This window comes from Mustela erminea, chromosome 19 (assembly GCF_009829155.1).
Source record: "Mustela erminea isolate mMusErm1 chromosome 19, mMusErm1.Pri, whole genome shotgun sequence".
Taxonomy (NCBI): Eukaryota; Metazoa; Chordata; class Mammalia; order Carnivora; family Mustelidae; genus Mustela; species Mustela erminea.
This window is the reverse complement of record NC_045632.1, coordinates 42034075-42058573: the sequence shown is the minus strand read 5'-3', so window position 1 is coordinate 42058573 and position 24499 is coordinate 42034075. Positions and strand designations below refer to the sequence as shown.

General features: G+C 46.8%; 1 protein-coding gene and 1 non-coding gene across 2 annotated transcripts in view; one reads left to right on the top strand and one right to left on the bottom strand.

Annotated features, from left to right (window-relative positions):
- The first annotated feature begins 13206 nt into the window (after positions 1 to 13206).
- The window catches only part of CMTM4 (CKLF like MARVEL transmembrane domain containing 4), a 62876-nt gene continuing 51583 nt past the window's right edge, over positions 13207 to 24499 (top strand). The window contains exon 1 of the mRNA XM_032326328.1: positions 13207 to 13719. Within this exon, the coding sequence (XP_032182219.1) occupies positions 13534 to 13719 (186 nt within the window). The 5' untranslated portion in view covers positions 13207 to 13533. The remainder of the gene's footprint in view (positions 13720 to 24499) is intronic.
- LOC116580420 lies at positions 17762 to 17868 on the bottom strand. Its single transcript, XR_004281655.1, has one exon. It is a non-coding gene; the product is annotated as a U6 spliceosomal RNA (small nuclear RNA).

Here is a 24499-nt window from a genome sequence, read left to right as displayed (position 1 = left end):
ACCGTGGGTGGACAGTGCACCCTGTTGGTACAAAGAGCCAGACCGTAGCTGAGCACAGCCCAGAAGTCTCCCTGGGCACTGAGTCTGAAGGAATCTTGGAGCTTGAAGGGAAAGGAGAGGTTTGAGAGGGCAGCAGTGGGGGGATGAGGGTGGGCATCAGATAGCAGGAAGGGTTCTGTGTGGGAGGGTTGAGGTCATGAAGTCCCTTCTGCAACCTTGGGCAGCATTTTAGAAAGGAGTTGCCTAGCTTTCCTAAAATTTCCCGATCCTGAGAAATTTCAGCTTGTAGGGGTGTCTGGGTACCTCAGTCAGTTAAGTGGCCAACTATAGATTTCAACTATGGTCATGGTCTCAGGGTCATGAGATCGAGCCCCCTGTCCTGACCCTCCTCCTGCTCATGCACTCACTCTGTAAATAAGTAAGATCTTTAAAAAAAAGAAAGAAAGAAATTCCAATGTGGGTAAAGTTAAAAATTTTTCCAGTACTGTTAACACTTAACTTTGTTTTCCATCTTGTTTTCATCAACCAAGCTGAATCACAAGACCGTTGAGATATCTTCATATATGATGTTTTTCTTGAACATTTAACTGAACTGAATTAACATTCGGAAATGATCATCAGGTTCCTCCATCTTCCCCACCCTACCTCCCCTCCAAAGCCACCTCACCCAATCAGCTTCTTTAAAGAACTATTTAAAGTTCTACAAAAGGCAAGCAAGATGTGAACTTAAGATTATAAGCATCTTAATTTTTATTTGGGGAAGAATTCAACTATTTATTTATTTTTTTTTAAGATTTTATTTATTTATTTGAGAGAGATTTATTGAGAGAGAGATCACAAGCAGGCAGAGAGGCAGGCAGAGAGAGAGGAGGAAGCAGGCTTCCTGCTGAGCAGAGAGCCCGATGCGGGGCTCGATCCCAGGACTCCGAGTTCATGACCTGAGCCGAAGGCAGCGGCTTAACCCGCTGAGCCACCCAGGTGCCCCAGAATTCAACTATTTATACTTATTTTTTAAGGCATTAATTTATTTGAAAGAGTGGGGGTGCTTGGTACATCTGTCAGCAGTCTGTGGCATGTTACATCTGTCCTTGATATTTAAAATATTTGGCGCCATTTTACTGTGAATCCATTTTTTACCTACTCAGAATAGGCTAACAAATGCTAGCCTGGAATTAAACCCCAGAGTATACAGGAAGCTAAAGGCTGCGGTTGTTTAGACTTTGTGTACAAATTGTGCATGTTGAGAAAGTATTTCAGAGGTTCCAATTAACGTTAGGTGGTTTGCACCCTGAAAACCCATCTTAGAGGACATGTTTCCTCTTACAGCAACATAGACATGTTCCGTCTTACAGCAGCACATGTTCCCTCTTAGAGCAAAGATTTGCTTCCCGTTGCTGTAATTGCATGAGCATGCCCCCCCGTTCTGCTGCAGACTCTGCCCCACACTGGGCAGCCTTACTCTTGACATTCTCCTTCCCACTTACAAAAGCCTAAATCTAGGTTTCCCACAGTGTGTTCTGGGCATATCATTATGGGTGGTTGAGTGGGATTGGAAGACTCAGGGTTAAACTGAACTAAATGGATTTTTGTTTCGTTTTGTTTCATGTGACTGGGTAGGTGTGACTTTTCAGAAGGGCTCCAGTGTGGGCTTTTCCAGCTAGCTGTGACTATGGACATCCTCTAGGTTCCGCGGAATGTTCTTTGAGAACATTCATATGAAGGGGTTACTAAGGCTGGGCCAAGATCCCTATTTTTATGACTGTTGGAATTTAGAGTCCAGTGATATTTCTGTGTGGCCTCTTAGTTTCCTCCCTCCTGCCCCACCTACTCTTCCTTCTCACCTTCCCTGAACTGGGGGAAATCAGCGTTTGTAAATTGGTGGGTTTGCCATTATAGGGACACCCCTGGGAAGTTTTGCCCCTGGGAGTAGGTTTCTCCGACTCCCAAAGGTGGCATGGTGGCAGGCACAAAGGGCAATCCAGCAAACAACTCGATTTTCCAGGCTCCCAAGTCCTCAAGGGAAGCATCACCAAACCCAGTCTCAAACCAGCCACTCTGCCAGATGGTTCTCGCCCACGCTTGGAACCATGAGTATTTCTGGCATTGAGCTGAACCAGAACTGCTCTGCATAAAAGGAAAAACATAGCCCACGGCCCCAGCCCTGACACATGGGCTGTCAGGTAGGCTGGGGTTTTGAGTCCCGGCTCCAGAGTTGAAGAGTTGTGTAATTGCAGGCAAGTGAGTCACATCATCTCTCTGAGTCTTAGCATCCTCATCTGGAAAGTGGTGAGGAGACTCCATCTCCTGCCTCATGGGGAGGCTGGATGCGTTGAGGTGAGTGCCGGGCACAGTGCCAAGTGTGCAGATGGTCCTGAAACAGAACCAGCCCTGAACTATTTGAGGGAGAGACCTTTAGTGCTTGAAATCACCACTTTTGAGATGGGGAAATAAGGCCCGGGAGGGAAGTTACACGAAAGGGAACAGAGAATCCAGGTGTCCTTGCTGCTGCCCGGCTGCCTTCCTCTACCTAATCTGGACGCCTGCCCGCAGCCCCCAGGGGCAGTGCTAAACACCAGGCCTGAAATACAGAGAAGCAAATTGCTAGTTGAGACCGTGAGCAAGAGAGCTATTTTAGGGCAGACAAGCTTTCGGCACACTATAAATTCCATCACCTGGGCAACTGCCTGGTTTCTTGGGCAAGGCAGCGCCCCGCCATCTGCACGCGTGGGCTTTCAAATACGTGCTTGAGGTATGTGGTCTCTTGGGGCCTCCCCCTGCCTCTCCTCGGCAACCATTGCCATCTTCCAAGGAACAGTGGACACGAGTGGGTGACACTCGAGATATTGATGATAAGGAGGTAAACAAGAGGCTCTGCCCCTCCAGGACTGATGGTCTGGGAGCAACAGACAATGCAAGCAATGTGTCTAACACCACAGTCCGCTTCTCTGCTCAAAATAAAACCTCAAATCTTTGATGCTTTTCCTCTTCCCCACTGATGTGGCCCTAAAGTTTTGAAATGGGCAGAGCACAGTAGGTGGCTGGGGCTGGGGTGAGAAGCTGTGGTGACCCAAAGCCAGTTTCTGGAAACTGAGCAGAGTGAAGAGATTGTCCCTAGGTGGGGGCGGTGGATGGGGGAATGGCCTGGCATTTAAAAAGCCTCCTCACTCTTCTCGGGGGTGTGAAGACGGCAGACCCATAGGGGGCTGTCCTAACTCCAGGTATCAGTCCAGAGCGGGGAAGAAGGGCATCCACATGGAGTGTCAGAAACTGAGTCGGGTGACGTGAGTCTCCATGTGAGAGTTGGGGCCCAGTGTGGGGTCATGTGGTAGGAGAGCATCTGCAGGGACTGGGGTGATGGGCATTGGAAAATGGTTACATACAGGGGCATTGATCATGTAAATTAATGTATCAAAGATAACAGCCAGGTTTCTCATCACCAGAGAAGGGAGTAACAATTAATGGAGCAAGAGAAAATGAGAGGGGTGCCTCGGTGGCTCAGTTAAGCATCTGACTTTGGCTCAGGTCATTATCTCAGGGTCCTGGGCTTGAGTCCCCCATTGAGCTCCCTGCTCAGTGAGGCGTCTGCTTGTCCCTCTCCTTCTGCCCCTCCCCCACTCCTGTTTTCTCTCTAATAAATAAAATCTTTAAAAAAGGGAAAACTAGAATATTGGAATTAGAGATATTAGTGTGAACTCATGGTATTCAGTAATAACAGATTTGCATGTAAGCCTATAGATACAGATATACACTATACATGTGTGTATTTCCTAGCTCTTTGCACCACCAGGGCCTAGGAGCAGCATCAGCCCAAGTGACCACAGCTCATGCCTAGATTTTGGTTTCCAAATACCATTCTCCAATAAACTACATTGGAGCTCCTTGGAGAAATGGCTGATTCTAGGATTGGGGCAGGGAAAGTGAGCTTGGATCTCTGTGCCAGAAAGTAAGAAAGAGCTAAAAGAATAGGGAGACATATCAAAACAAAAAACAAAGGACCCCATAGTCAAATCAGACACAATATGAGGGGAAAAAAAAACAGATTGAAAAGGATTCTAACCCATTAAAAAATAAGAAATCATGAGTCTGTAGCTGGTATAAATTGGAAGTTTAATCAGAAACAGCATTCCATGTCTCATTCCTCATTAGTATTTCAATGTATGATTTATTCAATGGGGTGTCCATTATAATCAATATTTATTTGTGTGCTCAATGTGACTCAGGTTTGTTCATTACAAAGAGTAACTTACAGTGAATCAGGCTGGTAGACGAGCCTCATCTTACTGATCAAAGTGAACGTCATTAGTAATCGGACAAACAGCAATCTTGTGCCTCCCGATAGGCTGTACTGAGAAGAATACAACATTGCTTCTAGGATATTTCTGCCAAAAATGTATGATCTGAATTTAATCCTGAGGAAATGTCAGAGAAACCCAAATTGCAGGACATTCCTGCAAAATTTTGGCTGTAATCTTCAAAAGTGTGAATGTCATAAAAGTCAAGACGAGTCTGAGGAACTGTTCTAGTCAGAAGGAGACTAAAGAGATAGGACGGCTATGACTGTGCATGATCCTTACTGGGATAGCTTTGGCTGTGAACACATAGGGACATTTGACAGAATGTGAATGGGATCCGAGGATTACATGGTAGTAACATATCAGTAATAATTTCCTGCCTTTGATGGTTGTATTCTGGTAAAGGAGGACAATGTCCCTGTTTGTAGCACATACGCACTACTAAGATATTTGGGTGTAATGGGGTATTAGGTTGGAAACTTACTTTGAATTAGTCAAGGGGGATGGGCGCCTGGGTGGCTCAGTGGGTTAAGCCGCTGCCTTTGGCTCAGGTCATGATCTCAGGGTCCTGGGATCGAGTCCCACATCGGGCTCTCTGCTCAGCAGGGAGCCTGCTTCCTCCTCTCTCTCTCTCTGCCTGCCTCTCTGCCTACTTGTGATGTCTCTCTGTCAAATAAATAAAGTAAAATTAAAAAAAAAAAAGAAATAGTCAAGGGGGAGAAAGTTCTTTCTACTGACAGGCTTTTGGTTTTTTGGAGGGTTTTTTTTTTCTGTAATTTTGAGATTGTTTCCAAGTAAACACATTTTTTAAAAAAGATTTATTTATTAGAGAGCACATGTGAGCCAGAGGAGGGGCAGAGGGAGAGACTTTCTAGTAGACTCTCTGCTGAGCGTGGAGCCCAATGTGGGGCTGGATCCCATGACCACAAGATCATGACCTGAGCCAAAAATCAAGAATCAGTTGCCAAACCAACTGAGCCACCCAGGCGGCCCCAAGTAAATACATTTAATTGAAACAACTTCCAGGTGCCTAGGTGGCTCAGTCGGTGAAGTGTTAGCCTTCAGCTCAGGTCATGATCCCGGGGTCCTGGGATCAAGTCCCACATCAGTCTCCCTGCTCAGCTTGGAGTCTGCTTCTCCCTCTGCCTCTCCCCACTGCTTCTGTGCTTGCTTTCTCAAATAAATAAATAAAATCTTAAAACACAAACAACTTTCAAGTCTGCCCATGTATACAGGCTAAAGAGCAAAAACCACGTAGCATTTGTCCCTTTGACAGTAGTTCCTAAAACCACTCCATCCCCATGACTTCTTTAATAAATACATCCCTCAGCCACTACTTCATTCCCTCCCTGCCTCCTGGACTCTGCCCTTGGCTTGTCCTACTATCATACTTTCGTGCTCACTCTGACCATTTGTCCAAGGCCTATCCCTCCTTCTAAGACTTAGCTCAGATGCCCACAGATGCAGGCCACCTCCAGCACCCCCCTTCAAGAATCAGGCTCTCTGAACTCTTTGCGTGTTTCTGGCCGTACCAGGGTTTCCCCAAATGGGTCTGGGGATCCCTAGGCATCCACAGATGTCCTCTTGGGGGCTCTGAGACCTTTTTTCTTTTAAAAGTCTCTATACATTATTTAAGGCAACAGAGTCTGCTACCCATTTGATAGAGAAGATAAGACTTTGAATTATTCATCTCTACTTTTTGTTTTCACCCCAATCTGATCTTGTCAGTCCCCTGCTTAAAGAGCTCAGTACAACTTTGATGGCTTTCCTGAGTGCAGGGGCCTTCAGAATGTGTTCCCAACCTTCCCTGCCTGTCCGTCCCTGCCCCTGCCCTACTCAGGCCCTTTAACGCTCTCTGTCTGAACACACACTCAGACTGCTCACCTCTTTCCAAACCCCTCAGGCTTTTCTGTCACAATATGACAACAATAATGAGTGAACATTTTCTGAGTGTCTACTTTGTCTTCTCAGACAGACTCCTAAACCCTTTTCAATTTACAGACGAGGAAATTGAGGCACACAGATGTTAACATCTCATCTGAAGTGACAAAGTGAAGATGGTCCTTTGTTCCTCAGATGGTTCCTTGCATGCTTACCACATGTCAGGCCCTGGGCCGGGCTCAGCAGACACAACAGAGATTATGATCTGGAAGGGCTGCCGATGGGTTGGTAAATACTTCGATGCAAGGGGCTGGGGAAGCCAGGGCAGGAGCCCCTGACCCTGCCTGGGGACTCAGGAAGATGTTCCTGAATGAGTTGACATCTAGCTTGAGCCCTATAGGAGACCTAGGAGTTAGCCCTCTTCATTGGTCTACTTTGAGGATTAAATGAGGTAATATATGAAAACTGGATAGAGCAATATCTGGCCCATGGAATGTAATTAAAAATGGCTCCTCCTCCTATTGGCCTCATAAAGGAATGGGCAGGGTTGCAGGTTTGGGGTGCCAGCTGGTGGGATTATGAATTATGTTTCAGCCTCATGAAATTCAGGAACCCAAGGGTGAGGTCTACTAGGTAAGTGGATCTAAGTGGCTGAGCTCAGGCGAGTAGTGTGGAGTTAGGGAAGGTGATAAAGCTAGTACCCTGAGAAATACTGAACTCCAGGGACCAAACCTATAAGAAGACTGAAAAGAGCAGCCAGAGAGGTAGGAAAAAAACCAGGAGAGCCTGGGGCCATATTATACCAGGCAAGGAGACTGTTTCAAGAAGACACAACTATTGGCGGGATCACATGCTGCTGAGTGAATTCCTACTTGGCCTTCAAGACCAAGGTTAACTCCTTGAAGCTCTCCCTGCCCCCTCCTACCCCAGGCAATTGTACTGGTCTGGTAGTCCTGTAGACATTTGCATCAGCAGATTCCTGTCCCCACCTTAGGCCTAAGTATCAGACTCTTGGAGGAGGTCCTGAAAATCTACCCCTTGAATTATTCCCATGCATACCTAAATCTGTATACCCCTCATTCTAGAGAGAAAAAGCCCGGGGTAGGATATTCATGGGCTCAGCTTAAGCCCCAAGGCCACCCTAGCCAATCTAGGGGAGAAGGAGACCATGACTTCTCATTCTTGAGTCAGGGGCTGACCTTTCCTGGGTGGGCATCACCTGGGAGATGAGAAGTGGAAATCAGAGGAGAAAGGAGCAGTGCAGAAAAGAGATGGGGGTGCTGTTGTTAGAAGCAGGGGGATGGATGCTAGGCAGACAGAAGCAAGCATGCCCGCTATGGCCTCACAGTGACCACCCCCGCCCCCGCTCCAGTGCTTCCGTGAGATCCTCAAGGCTGCAGCATGTGGCCCAATGGCTGGCACATGGAAGCAGGCCATTGGCAAAGGTTTGGTTTATGTATGTCCCCGCCTGGCTACCACAGAGGCTCCCTGAGTTTCCCAGGCTAGTTTAGTCAGCATCCGGCCTGGCATGGCCATGGGGACAGGAGGTAAGTGAAGGCAGCACCCACATTTCCTTACGGTCATACTTTCCACCTTCCCCAGAAAACCATTCCCTCCCCTCTGCCACAAGAAGGGAAGGTGGAGGGCTGCCAGGGAGAAGCAAGGCAGCTGCTGAACAGGCGAATCTTTGCCTGAATGCTCAAGTGCCCACGAAGTTTGGTGGCAGCAGGACCTTCCAACTGGCCTCCCACGGAGGGTGAGCTTTCACCGGCATCTCTGGGAAGGGGCGCAGATGGCTTGGCTTGAGTTGTCCTTGGACACAGGAACTGAAAGAATGTCAAACTGGAAAATCCCAGCAAGTACTATTTTTAGAGAAGACTTGGAGAGCATTTTTCTGGCTGAAGAGACACGTTTTTTCAGAAGCAGCAGTTAACTCCAATCCCCGAACTGCTCCCGCCTGGAATTCGCCCAGGCCCAGCCCCTCCCTCCAACGTGTGGGAACGAGGCTGGAGGGGTCCGGTCGGTCGTCCCATGGAGGACAAGGGGCATCTGCTTCTTTCAAACATAAAAATGGGTTGTTTATTTTTACGTCTTTGAGTCTAATCCTTCAGACATAAGGAATTTGTATGGGTACTTTTCCTTGAAAGGCCATTTACAAGTGAAATCGTTTCAAAGCAACTTGTTTGTCTTGTGATATTAATCAGAAGATTTTCTTGGGCATTTCGTTCATTTTGACATTAACTCTGATAATTATTAATGCTAAACCTAATTCATCTTCCCGCTGTATACTTCATGCTTGAAATGTTCTTGTTCCTCAACACCGCCTATATTTTTGTTTGAAGGGAAAGTCTCTAGGGATCCTGCTAATTACTGAGCTTATTAAAAGTAGATTAGATCTATTGCTTAATTGAAGTTACTGGAAAAGCTACCCGCACCTTCAGCACTGACAGAAATGCACGAGGGAGAGGCCTCAGGAAGAAATGAAGTGAAATATGAACCCTCTTTTGCCTCAGCTACAGCAGGCACTGCCTCCAGGTATAGACCACCAGGGACCACACCATTCAGGAAGGTGTTTTGCTCCAAGTCCTTCATGGAATTAGGGATCTAAAGTCCTTGGAGGACCGATGCTCTTGAGGTTAGAACTTTCCATGAGTCCATGGAATCATTGTGTTTTTGGAGTGGGACTAGAGTGAGGAGGTCCCCCAGCCCTGGAGGTGGTTGTCCTTGGAGGGAACTAAGCTCAGGGCTAAATGAGAGGTTGAGAAACGCCTGATCAGGTGATCCAGGGTATCCTGGGATTAGCCCTTATCTAAGAATGCTTTGCTCCAAGAAACTCTTTCAGGAGGGGTTCAGGGAGTGAGATAAAGTTGGCATTATGATTGCTGGTAGAATCTATGCACTGACAGCAATTAATAAAGTAACATCTGGTTTATCCATCAGGCTTTTGAGTCTTGTTGCCTTGTCTCAGCCCTGGATATGTGGACTAGACCCTGAAACCAAGGAACCTGGCAGAAGGCTGCCAACTTCTCTGTCATTATCATCCTCATTTTGATCTCAGCACTGACAGACACTTGAAGGCACAGCTACAGCCACAGACTCATGATATATTACAATTTAAAACTGAGGAAGACACTGTAATGCCAGGTTGTACCTACCATTACGATGTGGGATTCCTAACAACATCCTTTGGAAGTCTGTTTAAATACTGCTAAAAACCAGAAGTAAAAATTTTGAGTCTGTCCCTAGAACTAAAAATAAACCTAGGCTAGTGTCCAGGAACAGGGAACAGTTAATACGTGTTGGAGGAGACTCTAATCTCACTTCCGTTCTATCCTTCTCCCTCAGTGAAGTCAGAGTTCTAACAGTCAGGCCTCCCCAGGTCACTGTCTCATTTGAACACTCTTCTGTTCAGAGTCCACCCTGCCACACAGCCCACAAGGGGTCTGTAGGGACCGACCAGAGGCTTGCTTCCAGCTTCAGGTCTTGTCCGCCATCCTCCTCCCCTTGAATTCTGTGTTTGAGCCTCTTCATGGTGCCTTGCTTTCACTTGTCTCTGGGCCTTTGCACATCTCGTTCCCTCTGCCTGGAACACACTTCCTTTAACCCTTATCATCTCTTTGCTTCGCTAACTGCTCTTCACATTTCAAATCTCAGCCGAAATTCTGATCCCAAGACTCAATTAAATCCTTGCTGGAAATTCCCATAGCACCATGAACAACACTCAGCACATGCTCTGTTAGACTTACCGGCTTCCAGTGCTTGCCCTCCATGTCTGTGCTGGGGGGGACTGTGTTGGCCTTGCTCACCATGGACTCTCAAGTTCCTTTATTAAAAATTCTTTTAAACTTAGCTTTTCTTCTTAGATATTTAAAACATATTTAAATATTTTATTTTTTAAAGTAATCTCTACACCCAACATGGGGCTCGAACTCATGACCCCAGGATCAAGAGTCACATGCTCTGCTGACTAAACCAGCCAGGACATCCAGCTTAGTTTTTATTTTTGTTGTATGTGCACCAAGTTGAGAGTATCAGATAGTTCTACAAGGCCTGGAACCCTCATTAAATTTCCTTTTCCCCATAGGCAACACTTTGAAACTTTTAACTGATTGTTTTTGTACCTTTCTTTATATTTTTAATTAGCATGCCTATACTGCTACCTCTTGATTTTTCAGTTTTAAGCATCTACTGATCTCTCATGATAGATGATGAGTATTTCAATCTCTCGCATACCCTCTGCTTCTCCCTATCACACCTGCACACATCCTGTTCCTCTTTCCTTGCTTTCTGCTCCAGTTACTTATTTCTGGTTAGATCAGCATTCATTGTTTAAATTATTATATTTATGCAAATATTATTGAGCCTTGAGATTTACCATACTTGTTTTCTATGCATCATTTTATTTCCCTTGCAGTTAATAAATATATATGAATATTTGCCTCATTCTCTATGCATTTATCCGTAACTTATCTCAAAATCTTCTCAAAACTATGTATCTCTCTTTCTGTACACTCAACACATTAATTTCATCTTGAGGAGGTCTCTTAGATCCTCTGGCTGCTCCAGTCTGGGCTGGTTGATTTCCTGCCCTTTTGCACTGGAGTCTCTGCCCGCCTCTCCCTGGGCTCTTCACCGCCTCTCTCTAGACAGCATCCACCTTTTCCTGCATTCCACGTCCTTTGTTTCCTTGGTTTAAATCCTAATTCTGGTGGAGTCCTCCAGCAGCCTCCTGAGAAAAGGACAAAGGGTGTCTTGCGTGTCTGAAAGAGACATCAACTTTTGTACCTGATTGATCCTCCAGACAGAACCAGATTTCAAGGTGGGGATCATTTTTCCTCAGGATGTGGGAGGGTTTGCTTCATTTCCTTGTAGCTCCCAAAGTTGCTGTAGAAAAGTCTGATGCCTTTCTGATTCGCAGTCCTTTATAGTGAAACCTGCTGTGTTCCTCTCTGTAACCTTGAGAATCTTCTCCTTGACAGTCCCATGGGCCTGGGTGCAAGTCCATGTACATTCACAGTCCTGGGCAATGTCCAAAACTCATATGCTTTGGTTCTGGAAAATGTTATTGAATTATTATGGTTTCTTCCCTCCATTTCCTTGGTTTTAGCTTTATGGAAGCCTTACTCTTCTATTATTCTCTTGGACTATTTCTCTAATTTTCTTTTCTCTCATTTCCCATTTCTTTGACTTTCAGCTCTACTTCCCATACGACTTCCTTTCAATCTTCCATTAAACTTTTTTTTTTTTTTTTTTTTTTTTTTTGCTTTCATATTATTTAGCATCCAAGGTGATACACATAGACACACACAGATACATAGTTTTCAGTAGGGTACTCCTGCCCTTCACTGTGCCTAGTGATCAACTCCTACATGGGCTTGGTGCTGCCCGTTCCGGAGCTCTCTGTCCTGTGATATAACCCAGGTTGTAACTCAGCTTTTTCCTGTGCCAGTTTAGGGTTTAGCTTTCTTAGATCTGCTAAGTCAGTTATTACTTGCCCATTTGCTATTCTGTTTCCAACACTTGTTGCCCTTGTCTCCCATGCCCATTCTTTGTCCCAGTGTTTTTGTTTTGTTTTGTTTTGTTTTAAGATTTTATTTATTTATTTGACTGAGACACAGTGAGAGAGGGAACAGAAGCAGGGGGAGTGGGAGAGGGAGAAGCAGGCTTCCAGCCAACCAGGGAGCCTGATGTGGGCTCAATCCCAGGATGCTGGGATCATGACCTGAGTCCAAGGCAGACGCTTAAAGATCTAGCCACCCAGGCGCCCCAACCCAGTGGTTTCATGCTAAAAATAAATAAATATATAAATAAATCCCCCATCACTGTCATTTTACTGGGTTTTGGGGAGACAACAGAGGCCAAAGCCTACATCCAACCCATCATCTTTATCTGGCAGTCTATTTCCAGATCCTAGTATATTTCTTAGCACACAGTAAGTGCCCAATACAGATTTCTGGGTTGAATAGAGTATTAGAGATATTGGTTTTCCCTTCTTTGGTAACCTAAAAGTGAAAGCCCTTTAAATGGAGATCTTTTTAGTTATGATGTTTACTGCACCTCAGCTTGGAGCTCACCAGGCTATCTACATTATATCTTAAGCAACATTGGTGAAAAGTTGGTACTTGGGTTCCGCTCACCACGGAATTGTGTCGCTGGAGACAAGCTACCACCACTCCTGAGCTTTAGTCTGCCCTTCTGAAAAATGGGAACAATAATACCTTCTTCAATTATCTTGCTCAGTGCCTAGAGTGCGTGTTTAAGAGTTCAGTACCAAAGCGACAATTCTTAGAAAGTCAGTGTTTTACTTAAGCTTAAAATTAGCCTTCACACTTGAATTGCAAATTGGTCCCTAATTAATGCCCGTCAGAGCAAAAATCTGTACTCAGGTTGACTTGACGATTAGAAAGAGATTGCAAAATCTTTTCAGCAGAGAAGCAACTAACGTTGCTTACGGAGGGTCTACAATGTGCTAGCGCCCCTCCACGGTCAGGCCGGTGGATCCAGAACTTAAATCGGGAGTTACAAATATTTACCGTGTCTGTTCTGCAGACCTCGTGCTGAGCGACCCCTCATTCATTCTTTCACTCCCGCAGCACTCCGTCTGGCTTCAGTTCTGGTTTGTTGCAAGGCTCCCAGGGAGGGGATCCAGACCCTTAGCTTCCCTCTAACCCTACCCACCCGGGACCAGGCACCGCTCGCAGCAGGGGGTCGCACAGCACGTCTTGGTCTTCACCGGGAAGTCTCCCAGCCCACTGCAGAGGACCCCACTCTCTCCAGAAGAGAAACTAAGGCAGCGCCCTGGGAAAGCAACTCTGTGCAGTCTGGGTTCACTCTGATGCTCCCTCAGCCCTCATTCCTCTCCGCCCTCACGACCCCCTCACTCGCACGCGGGGATGGCGGGACTTGGAGCGGGTCCCTGCGGCCCCAGCGCACAGGCAGGTGAGGGCGGGGTCTGAGGAGACGGCGCCCCGCCCCGCCCCGCCCGCCGGAGCCCCGCCCCCCGAGGCCCCCGAGGCGCGGGCCCTCGCCCCCGTCTCGCCGCAGCCGCGGAGCGCCGCCGAGCGGCCGGCGGGTGGGCACTCGCTCCGCCTCCTCCCGGCCCGCCGCGCCGGCTCCCGCCTCCTTCCCTCTCCGCCTGCTCCCGCCTCCCTCCCTTTCCGCTGCCGAGGCGGCGGGAGCCGAGCCCGAGCGGACCGAGCCGCGGCTGCAGCCGGGCGGCGGGCGCAGAGGAGGCGGCGGCGGCGGGGCGGGCCGCGGGCGGTCAGGCAGGCGGCGGCGGCGATGCGGCGGCCCCGCTGAGCCCGCCAGCTCCGGGCGCCGGGGGCCGGCCGCGCGAGGCGGCCCGGGGCCGGGCGGCAGCATGCGGAGCGGCGAGGAGCTGGACGGCTTCGAGGGCGAGGCCTCGAGCACCTCCATGATCTCGGGCGCCAGCAGCCCGTACCAGCCCACCACCGAGCCGGTGAGCCAGCGCCGCGGGCTGGCCGGCCTGCGCTGCGACCCCGACTACCTGCGCGGCGCGCTCGGCTGCCTCAAGGTCGCCCAAGTGGTAGGTGCCGGGCGGGGCCCCAGGTGCGGGCGGGCGGCCTAGCTGGGCGCCTTCCCTCCCCGCTCCCGCTTCGGGGGCGCAGGCCCGGCCGGCCGCCGCCGCGCACCAGCGTCCCGGGGCCAGACTCCAGCCCTTCGCGCCCCATCTTCCTCTCGGGGTCCTGGGCCACCCTCCCACCTTCCCTGGGGACCGTGCCCTCTCCAGCCCCGCACTTCACCTGTGCGCCTCCTACTCGAACACCTGCCCCCCTCCCCCGGGCCTACCTGTTCACTCCCGCCTTCGCCGTCGCGAGCCTTTTTCATTTTTGGGCTTCGTGGTCAACGAAGTCCAGCGCGGAGGTCATGCTGTCCCCTGAGTGACTACTGGTCACAGCAATTTGTGGCAGGTTTTCGGGGCCCTCACAACCTCCACCTCCCCTGAAGGCCCTTCTCTGTGTCTGCTTCCACCACTGGGGACTGTGGCTTGATTTCCTGCGCCGCACCTAGCCCAGTGCGAGGCATAGGGTAGACACTCAACAGATGGGTTGAATGGAGGCATGTAGCCTAGATGCAGTGGGGGGGGGGTGCCCAGATCTGCCCCTCAGAGTCTCCAGTTTATAATGGGGAGATTTGATTCCCCCTTATTAACCTAGAAGACCCAACCAGCATCCTTGAAGCCTCTGTCCCTGCTGGGTGTCTGGCATTGCCCAATTGGTGCTCAGAGTTAAATCACTCGAGGAGGGCAGCCAGTGTTGGAGGCAACAGCAACAGAACTTTCCGTCAGACTTGTCGCTCATTTCTTAGAGTTCTTATTTTCTGCTTCCAGGGTATTTAGGGCAGGGGCCTGCCAGCCCTGCTCCTCTTTTATGGTTTTGTAACAGGCCTCTCTGGGTAGTTGCTTAGCTCTCTTGTGGACAAGGCATGCTCCAGTTCAGGAAAAAAGTGTGTCCCCACCTTCCCTGTCACAGGTAGGCCTTCCTCTGAGTCCCCACAACAAAACTTTATAGCCTTCTCAGCTAGAGAAGCCATTTGCTTGGAGCTGCAATGTATGTACATTTTGTTTCTTCCAAGCCCTGGGCTTATGCTTACTTGAGTACATAGATAAACATCCCTTAGGAATAATACAAAATGTGGATACCCTTCAAGTAAAGGTCTCAGTATTTGTAAATTGCAGAATCTGAGACTGTTTTCTCTCTCTCCTGCTTGTTCTGCTGATGGCCAGGGGATATTTTTGAAGGGCTCTAAAGAAAGACGAATGGAATAGGTTATCCCTCCCTAGAATTCTAAACTGACCTTATCCGGTAAGCTGGAATGTTCTCAGGGATATGTTGGTTCTGTAGTTAGGCACTGCTGTTAGCAAGGAGAATGGAGGAGGTGGGGGAGGGAGGAGGGTGTTGCCTTTTAAGAGGCAGCTAGCCAATGTTTGAGTACAGCCCGGTGATCAGAAATGAGTAAAGAAAAGAGCAGGGCGTGAACTTGGACCCAGGTGGAAAGCAGGACCTTCTAACCTACCTTCCTTTGTTTATTCCGTGGACTTTTGAAAGTAAAGAGAAATTGCCACTCAAAGGATCTGTGTAAAAGAATGAAAATAAGTAGTTTGTATAAAGCTCTAATTGCCTTCTCAGCGCTGGAACTTTGTCACTGAAGGCCAGAAATGGAAACCGGTGGTGTTTGTCATGGCCTTTTGGTAAGGTGCTGTTTTGTTGTAGAAATTTGCTTTTCATGTGGAAAAACGTGCGGGCCCAGTCCCTAAAACCTCACGTAATTCTGCCATTTGTCTCATGTTTGAATTTAAACGCAAGAGGATGTGTGGGTGAGTGAAAGAAAGGGACCTGCTGGAAGGCTACGGGAGCTTGAAACAGTCTCCCATGTATGTGGCTTCTTGGTCTTGATCTCAAGTCAGGGATTTTAGTGGGGACAGGGACCCTTACAAAGCTCGGAGAAATTGGCTTCTGGGTTTAAGAAGTCCTTATGAAGATATTTTAAAGATGTTACAAAGTTCAGAATCCCATCAGGAAATACGGATACGTTTTAATTCTTACATTAGAGCTTATTTTATGGTTAATGTATTGTTTTGAGAAGACTCTGACTCTTTCATTTTAGTTTTTCATGGACTTTTTTCTTTTTGTGGTTTGTGACCTTCTTGTAACCTGTAGCGATCCTTGGTACTCCTCAGTGTGGTCCACAGAACAGCCACATTGCCAGCATCACAGAGCTTGTTGGAAATGCAGGATCAGAGAGCTTACCCTGGGACCTTCTGAATCATAATCTGCAGTTTAACAGGATTCCCCCGGTGATTCACATGCACTTTCAGGTTTCAGACTTTTATTTTTTAAGATTTTAAAAATTTATTTGAGGGGCGCCTGGGTGGCTCAGTGGGTTAAACCGCTGCCTTCGGCTCAGGTCATGATCTCAGCGTCCTGGGATCGAGTCCCGCATCGGGCTCTCCCTCTCTCTCTCTCTCTCTTCCTGCCTCTCCATCTACTTGTGATTTCTCTCTGTCAAATAAATAAATAAAATCTTAAAAAAAAATTTATTTGAAAGAAAGAGTGGGTAGAGAGACAGAATGAGCAGGGGGAGAGGGAGAAGCAGAAGCAGGCTCCCTGCTGAGCAGGAACCAGGTGTGGGCCTGAATCCCAGGACCCCAGGATCATGACCTGAGCGAAGGCAGATAGACTGAGCCACCCAGACATCCCTCTCTGTCATTTTAATATTAAAGCGTCACATTGGTGTTAGCAATCAGTTCCTTTTTTTTTTTTTTTTAAGATTTAATTTATTTACTTGACAGAGATCACAGGCAGGCAGAGAGGCAGGCATGGGGGGGGGCGAGCAGGCTCCCCTCTGAGTAAAGAGCCTGATGTGGGGCTTGATCCCAGGACACCCCGAGATCATGACCTGAGCCGAAAGCCGAGGCTTAACCCACTGAGCCACCCAGGTGCCCTGCAATCAGTTCTCTACCAGAACTATTTACTCAACCTCAGGGCTGAGGGTTTTTTTTTTTTTTTTTTTTTTTAAAGATTTTACTTATTTGACACAAAGAGAGAGATCATAAGTAGGCAGAGAGGCAGGCAGGAGAGAGAGGGGAAAGCAGGCTCCCCGCTGAACGGAGAGTGGGTTTTGGGCTCTGATCCCAGGACCCTGAGATCATGACCCGAGCTGAAGGCAGAGGCTTTAACCCACTGAGCCACCCAGGCGCCCCAGGGCTGAGGTTTTATTGTTAAAACAAGCCTGTGCCTCTTAAAAGTATTAAGAGATTGAGGTGATGTAGAAATTAGCACCTACCATTTTAGGTGCTTAGTTAGAAAAGATAGATACCACTGTTGCTAATTAATATTTCCTGTCTTTAAAGAAACTTGGTGAAGTTGCCATCCCCAAATTACAATTCTGTGTTTGAATTAAATATAGTTTACTTCCTAGTGATTTCTGTCTTTTTTTATTTTTAAGAGTTATTTACTTATTTTAGAGAGAGACAGAGAGAGCAAATGGAGGGGAGGCTCAGAGGAAGAGGGAGCGAGAGAAGCGGACTTCCCCACTGAGCTTGGACCCTGAAGCAATCTCAGGACCTTGAGATCCTGACCTGAGCCGAAATCAAGAGTCAGTTGCGTAACCAACTGAGCCACCCAGGTGCCCCAGCTTCCTAGTGATTTAAAAGCTAAATTGATGGGGTGCCTGGGTGGCTCAGTTAGTTAAGCCTCTGCCTTTGGCTCAGGTCATGATCCCCGTGTCGTGGGATTGAGTCCTGCATTGGGCTCCCTGCTGGATGGGAAGTCTCCTCCTTTCTCTGCCCCTCAACCTGCTCGGGTTCTCTCTCACTTGCTCTCAAATAAATAAATAAAATCTTAAAAAAAAATTTAAATGGATATTTTAAATGGATTTTTTAAAAAAAGAGTTTATTTATTTGATAGAGATCACAAGTAGGCAGAGAGAGAGGTGGGGGGCGGGGGGGGGGAGCAGACTCCCTGCTGAGCAGAGAGCCCGATGCGGGGCTCTATCCCAGGACCCTGGGATCATGACCTGAGCCGAAGGCAGAGACTTTAACCCACTGAGCCACCCAGGCGCCCCTAAAAAATATGGAACTCTTCACGAATTTGTGTGTCATCCTTGCGTAGGGACCATGCTAATCTTCTCTGTATCATTCCAATTTTCATATGTGTGCTGCCGAAGCGAGGACTGGATGTTTTTGATGATAAAACTAATCTGAAATATGAAGATTGATCAGTGTAGTTTTGTAGATTAAATCTTTTTAAAGCTTTTATTTACTTATTTCAGAGAGAGAGAGAACATGCAAACATGAGTGGGGGGAGGGGTGGAGAGCAAAGCAGGCTCCCCACTGGGCTAGGAGCCCGGTGTGGGGCTCCATCCCAGGACCCCAGAATCATGACCTGAGCTGAAGGCAGCCTGAGCCACCCAGTCACCCCTATTGATTAATTTTTTTATCTTTATTTATTTATTTGACAGAGAGAGATCACAAGTAGGCAGAGAGGCAGGCGGGGGCGGCGGGGGGGCCTCCCTGCTGAGCAGAGAGCCCGACGTGGGGCTCGATCCCAGGACCCTGAGACCATGACCTGAGCCGAAGGCAGAGGCGTAACCCGGTTTAACCCACTGAGCCACCCAGGTGCCCCTAGTATTTCAGTTCTAAAAAGATTTCTGAGGAAGCTCTTTCACCTCAGATCCTTTTCTTAAGCCTCTCCCATGGCTGATCACTTTCTGACATTGCATTGCCATTATTTCAGAACTTTTTATAAGCAAAGTTGGGTGATATGAAGTGTTTAAAATCAGATTTTAGTTCTACTGATCTTGAAATCTCTTAACCCCATCCTTGGCTTCCTCAATAGTATAATGTGGTCAGTAGTGACGAAGCATTTTAGGAATTTTAAGAACTCAGAAGTCCGTGTGTGATAGGTGCTTTCCTTAGGTAATTCAAAGGCAAATGTGAGTATTTACATTTCAGGGTGGAGTAATAACATATCTATATTTGATGGAAACCTTGTCTGCTTTTTATCTCAAGCCAATTGGGCACAGCCCCTTCTCGTGCTGGCTGGGGGGTGGGGGTAGGGGGGTGGCGATGTGATAGGGCCTTAGGGTGAATGAAGTAGTGGATTTTGCTGCATTGTATTCTCGGATCTACCTTAGTGGCTCCTTGTAAAACAATCTCACTTTCATTTAGGAACTTAACTGTTATCTTTGGAAGTTGTCTTCCTGGCCAGAGACTTAAAACCAAATTAATTCTACCAGAAAAGCAAAGTTAAAACCACTCTTCCCTTTTATGGTGTTCAAAATAGTAAATTATCATCCCAAACCTCAGGAAAGTGTTAAGTACACATCCACTTTATAAAGCCAGACAAAGACAGTTCAAGAATACTACAAACCAGTCGTTCTCATGAACATAGATTCAAAAATCCTCCACAAAATACTAGGAAATCAAATCCAGGGATAGTATATAAAAAGACTAGTATACCACCACCAATTGGGACTTATCCCAGGAATAAAAGACTGGTTCAGTTTTCCAAAATCAATAGATGTAATCCACCATATGAACAGCTTAAATAACAAAAAACACATGATTATGTCAATGGATGAAGGAAAAACATTTAACGGAATTCAACATTCATTCATTCCGGATAAATGCAACCAACAAACTAGGAAGAGAAGGGAACTTCCTTAACCCAAAAATGGTCATTTACCAAAAATCTACAGCTGACATACTTAGTGGTGAAAATGAAAGCTTTCCCCCTGTGATGAAACCAGTGATCTCTACTCTCCCCACAGATACTCCGCATTGTACTGGTATTGCTAGCCAGTGCAGGAAAAATAAATGGAAGGCATACAGACTGGAAAGAAAGAACACCTGTGGGACGCCTAGGTGGCTCAGTTGTTAAGCGACTGCCTTCCGCTCAGGTCGTGATCCCAGGGTCCTGGGATTGAGCGCCGCATTGGGCTCCCTGCTCAGCAGAAAGTTTGTTTCTCCCTCTGCCGCTCCCCCTGCTTGTGTTCGCTCTCTTGCTGTGTCTCTCTCCAAATAAGTAAATAAAATCTTAAAAAAAAAAAAAAAAAAGGAAAGAACAACTGTCTCTCTGCAGATGTCTGTGTAGACTATCCCATGGGAATCTCTAGATAAAGCTCATAAGCTCACAAAAATCAGTATTTCTGTATCCTCACAATAAACGCAGTAAATTGTCAGAAACGGGGAAAAAACAAACCAAAAAACTTGAAAGTTACAACAACTCTTAGGTATAAATCAGATGAAATATGTACAGGATGCATACTGAAAATTCCAGAACACTGAAGAAAGAAATTAAAGACAGCCTAAGTAAGTGGACAGATTAGATTTACTATGTTCATGGTTTAGAAGACTTGTTATGTTTTGTTTTTGTTTTTTAAAGATTTTATTTACTTGACAGAGAGTGAGCACAAGTAGGGGGAGCAGCAGGCAGAGGGAGGAGGAGAAGCAGGCTTCAGGCCGGACGGCGATCCTGATACTGGACTCCATCCCAGGACCCTGGGATCATGACCTAAGCCGAAAGCAGCTGCTTAACCTCTAATGACCGAGCCACCGAGGTGCCCCATAGAAGACTCAGTATAGGTTTAATACTCTACACAAATTAATTTATAGGTTTAACACAATCCCAAAATTCCTGCAAGATTTTTTTAGGTGGAGACAAACTGATTCTAAAGATTTTTTTTTTTTTTTTTAAGAATTTTATTTTTTTTTAAGTTATCTCTGCACCCAGTGTGGGACTCAAACCCACAGCCTCAGAATCGAGAGTAGCATACTGTACCGACTGAGCCAGCCGGGTCCCCCTCATACTAAAATTTAGATGGAAAGTCAAATTAGCCAGGCAAACAGATGGTGAAGATTGGTGGGAGAGTATTTAGGGGACAGGGAACAACGTAACATCAAGTCACCTTTGGTTAGGGATGCATGTGTGTGTGTGTGTGTGCACGTGTGTGTGTGTGTATGTGTATGCATGTGCGGGTGCGCGTGTTGGGGAGTAGAAAGATGGGGATGGGTTCTGAGAGTATGAGATGTTTGGCCAGTTTCTTGTTCATGTCACGTAAACAGGTCTCTTGACTTACAGTTGGGGTTGATGATAGTACTACCTGCGCTGATGAACATAGCAGACAAAATTCTGAGCAAAGTGCCTCCAGTATAACTTGTTACACCCCTGTTGGCACTATAGAATATCTCTAAAATGATACGAGCTGGTCGTGGCTGAAGGCCAGAGTAGAAGGGAGACTGAGTTTTACTGTATGACTTTTTATACTTGTTGCATTGGATGCCACATGCAAATATCTTCTATTCAAAAATTATTAAAATGTTAGCTGTTATTAGTTCTACATTAACATACATTAGCCTGAAAGCTGATGTACTGACCAAAACCTTTATTTATTTATTTAAAATATTTTTATTTATTTGTTTGACAGAGAGATCACAAGCAGGCAGAGAGGCAGGCAGAGAGAGGAAACAGGCTCCCTGCTGAGCAGAAAGCCCGATGCGGGACACAGTCCCAGGACCCTGGGATCATGACCTGAGCCAAAGGCAGAGGCTTAATCCACTGAGGCACCCAGGCATCCCAAAACCTTTATTTTTAAAGATTTGATTTATTGGGGCACTTGGGTGGCTCAGTGGGTTAAGGCCTCTGCCTTCAGCTCAGGTCCTGATCCCAGGGTCCTGGGATCGAGCCCCGCATCAGGCTCTCTGCTTGGTGAGGGGTCTGCTTCCTCCTCTCTCCTCTCTCTCTGCCTGCCTCTCTGCCTGCTTACGATCTCTGTCTGTCAAATAAATAAATAAAATCTTTAAAAAATATATTTTTTTTTTTTGAGAGAGAGAGAGAGTAAAAATGAGGGAGCAAGAGCACAAGAGTAGGGGGAGAGAGACGCAGACTCCCCACTGAGCGTGGAGCCCTTTGCGGGACTTGATACCATGACTCAATCCCTGGACCCTGGCTGGGATCATGACCTGAGCTGAAGGCAGACGTGTAACTGACTGAGCCACCCAGGCATCCCCTGACCATAACTTACTTTTAACTTTACTTTAACTTACTTTTACCTACTTTGTAATTTGGAGGCCCTCAGGGAGAATGACTTAGACAATACAGAACTGTTAAAGAAACTACAAGCTTGAACATTTTTTCAGTAGCTTTTCCTGTTTTAAAAAAAAAAAAAAAAGGAAGGAAGGATTCTGCATGATAGCAGGCACTTGATCTGTTTAATGTATTTGCTAAAGGCAAAATTTCTTTCACTTGAGAGGAATTTACCCTCATTCTATTAGTTGAAATGTCATATGTGTTTGTAACATGCTATAGCATGGTGACTATTGTTAATAATCCTATATTACATATTTGAAAGTCGTAAGGGAGTCTATATTAATAGTTGTCATCATAAGAAAAAAATTTTATAGCTGTGGATGATAACACATACTAACTAGAATTATTGTGGTGATCACCTCCCAGTATAAACAAATACTGAATCATTGTTGTACACCTGAAACTGATAAATTGTTAAATGTCAGTTATATCACCATTTAAAAAAACTGTAACAGGGGAACCTGGGTGGCTCAGTAGGTTAAAACCTCAGCCTTCAGCTCAGGTTGTGATCTCAGGGTCCTGGGATTGCATTCGGCTCTCTGCTCAGCAGGGAGCCTGCTTCCCCTCTTTCTCTGCCTGCCTCTCTTCCTACTTGTGATCTCTGTCTTTGTCAAATAAATAAATAAAATCTTTAAAAAAAAAAAAAACTGTAACAGATAGGAAATGAGGAAAAAAGAAACCTTAGTATGACAGAGCAAATGAAAAGATGTTTGGAGTTTTTCTCTCCCAAAGGCTTAATGGGATCATGATTTCCAATTTTTGGCTATTTAAGAAGAATGTTCAGTAAATGTCCTGCACTCTTCTTTTGATTTGTTACTACTTTTTGTTACATTTCAAGGAATGCTTTTTATTAGATCAAAGGACAATGCCATTAAATTTCTGAGCATTAAAGAATTGTGGTGCTGGTCAGCATTTCTGTACGATATGCCTGAAGGTCCCAGTTTATTCCAGGTCTCCAGTGTGCCTAACCTCAAGTACTTACCAGTGGGTCCGTAAGACCTTCTGGCTCCTCTGGGGTCACAGGGCAAAATCACTTCTTCCTTGACAGCTTTGGAGGAGGACCTTTTTTCCTAACTGGAAAGCAGGAAGAGCCTTTCCCAGGTCATGCATGGCCCTGCAGAGGATGCTGAGGGGAGACAGACCGGGAATGTATGCGCACTGCCCAGTCCATGATGCCCCTCCCTCCTGGTAAAACGGATGTCTGCTTGGGTGCTCAAGAGAGGCCTATTTCCAGCCTCGGGGGAGTTCCGAAGACCCCTGAGCTACAGCACGTGCAGGTCCCGCCCCCTAAAGGGCTGAGGTCTGTGTGGCAGCTGAGGCTGATGGTTTTGGACGGTGGACCGGCTAGCTCCACGAGCTCTTGGAATAACCCACAGTGCCAGCATTCGGGCCTGACCCCCACCGCTGCTGTCAGTGCCTCTGTCTCCTCATTGCTCGAAGTAGCCTCAGATCCTTTTGTAGGATGATGTCTGACTTCTATGGACAGTCCAGTTGTTTGTTCGAGAATAGAGCTGTACTCCAAGGCCCCTGACCGTGATCACAGATTCTGAATTTTCCCAGATGGTCCCCGTGTGCTGTGTGCTGTGTCATCAGATGATGCATAAGTACATCTGAAGTTAAAAAAAAATGATACAACTTTAAATTATGAAATATTCCAAGCATTGAAATTATAGTGATTCATACAACAAGAACCCATGTACTCACAGTGTGTCCCGATATTGTTGTTTGGAAAATGAGATTATCCCCGGGGGGGGGGGGGGGGGGGGGCGGGGGGCGGGGAGAGACAGGCTGTGTTTGCACGAGAAGTAAAAAGCAGGGCGAGAGGAGCTGGGGTCTGGATTCATTAGCGAGGTGGGACTCCAGAGAGCCCAGGGGGAAGGAGGTTAGACCCAGGGAGGTAGAGAATGAGAGAACAAGGCACCCCCAGAGGAGGGGATGGCCTCAGCCTTGTGTGTGGTGGCGGAAAGCCAATTTAAACTTTCAAAGGCCCCGTTCAGAGTGGTCCAGGACTGGGAGCAGGCCTGCAGCTGGCTGAAGAAGGGACAGATGAGTGGAAGGGGCCGGGATTTAGAGAGCAACACCTCCTTTGGGAAATCCTGCTTTATTTTTATGCAGTTGAACTTCTTTTTTTTTTTAAAGATTTTATTTATTTATTTGACAGACAGAGATCACAAGCAGGCAGAGAGGCAGGCAGAGAGAGAGAGAGAGAGGAGAAAGCAGGCTCCCTGCCGAGCAGAGAGCCCCATGCGGGACTCGATCCCAGGACCCTGAGATCATGACCTGAGCCGAAGGCAGCGGCTTAACCCGCTGAGCCACCTAGGCGCCCCAGCAGTTGAACTTCTTGATGGGGAGGATTCTTGGTGTGGAAGATTCTCACCTGAAGTGAGGTCTGATGTTCATGGTGGTCTTGTCTCCAGACATTAAATGGTGGGGTCCATCCCTGGTTTTCAGAGTGGGGTCCTCTGGGAGCCCTAGAGTTTATTAATGCAGAAATAAGCAGAAATAAGAAGATTGAGAGACTGTGGTGCAAGGTGCATTCTATTTCCAAAAGTCCAGTGTAGCTACATTAACTAGTAATCAGGCCACTTTCTTCTTTGGCTGGAATTTTAACGGTACTGATGATTTTATGTTGATAAGAAGCTTTGATTGACGTTTTGAGTAACATACTCCTGCCTTCGAGTCTTTGCATTTGAGATTTATTCTTGTGTCCTCCAC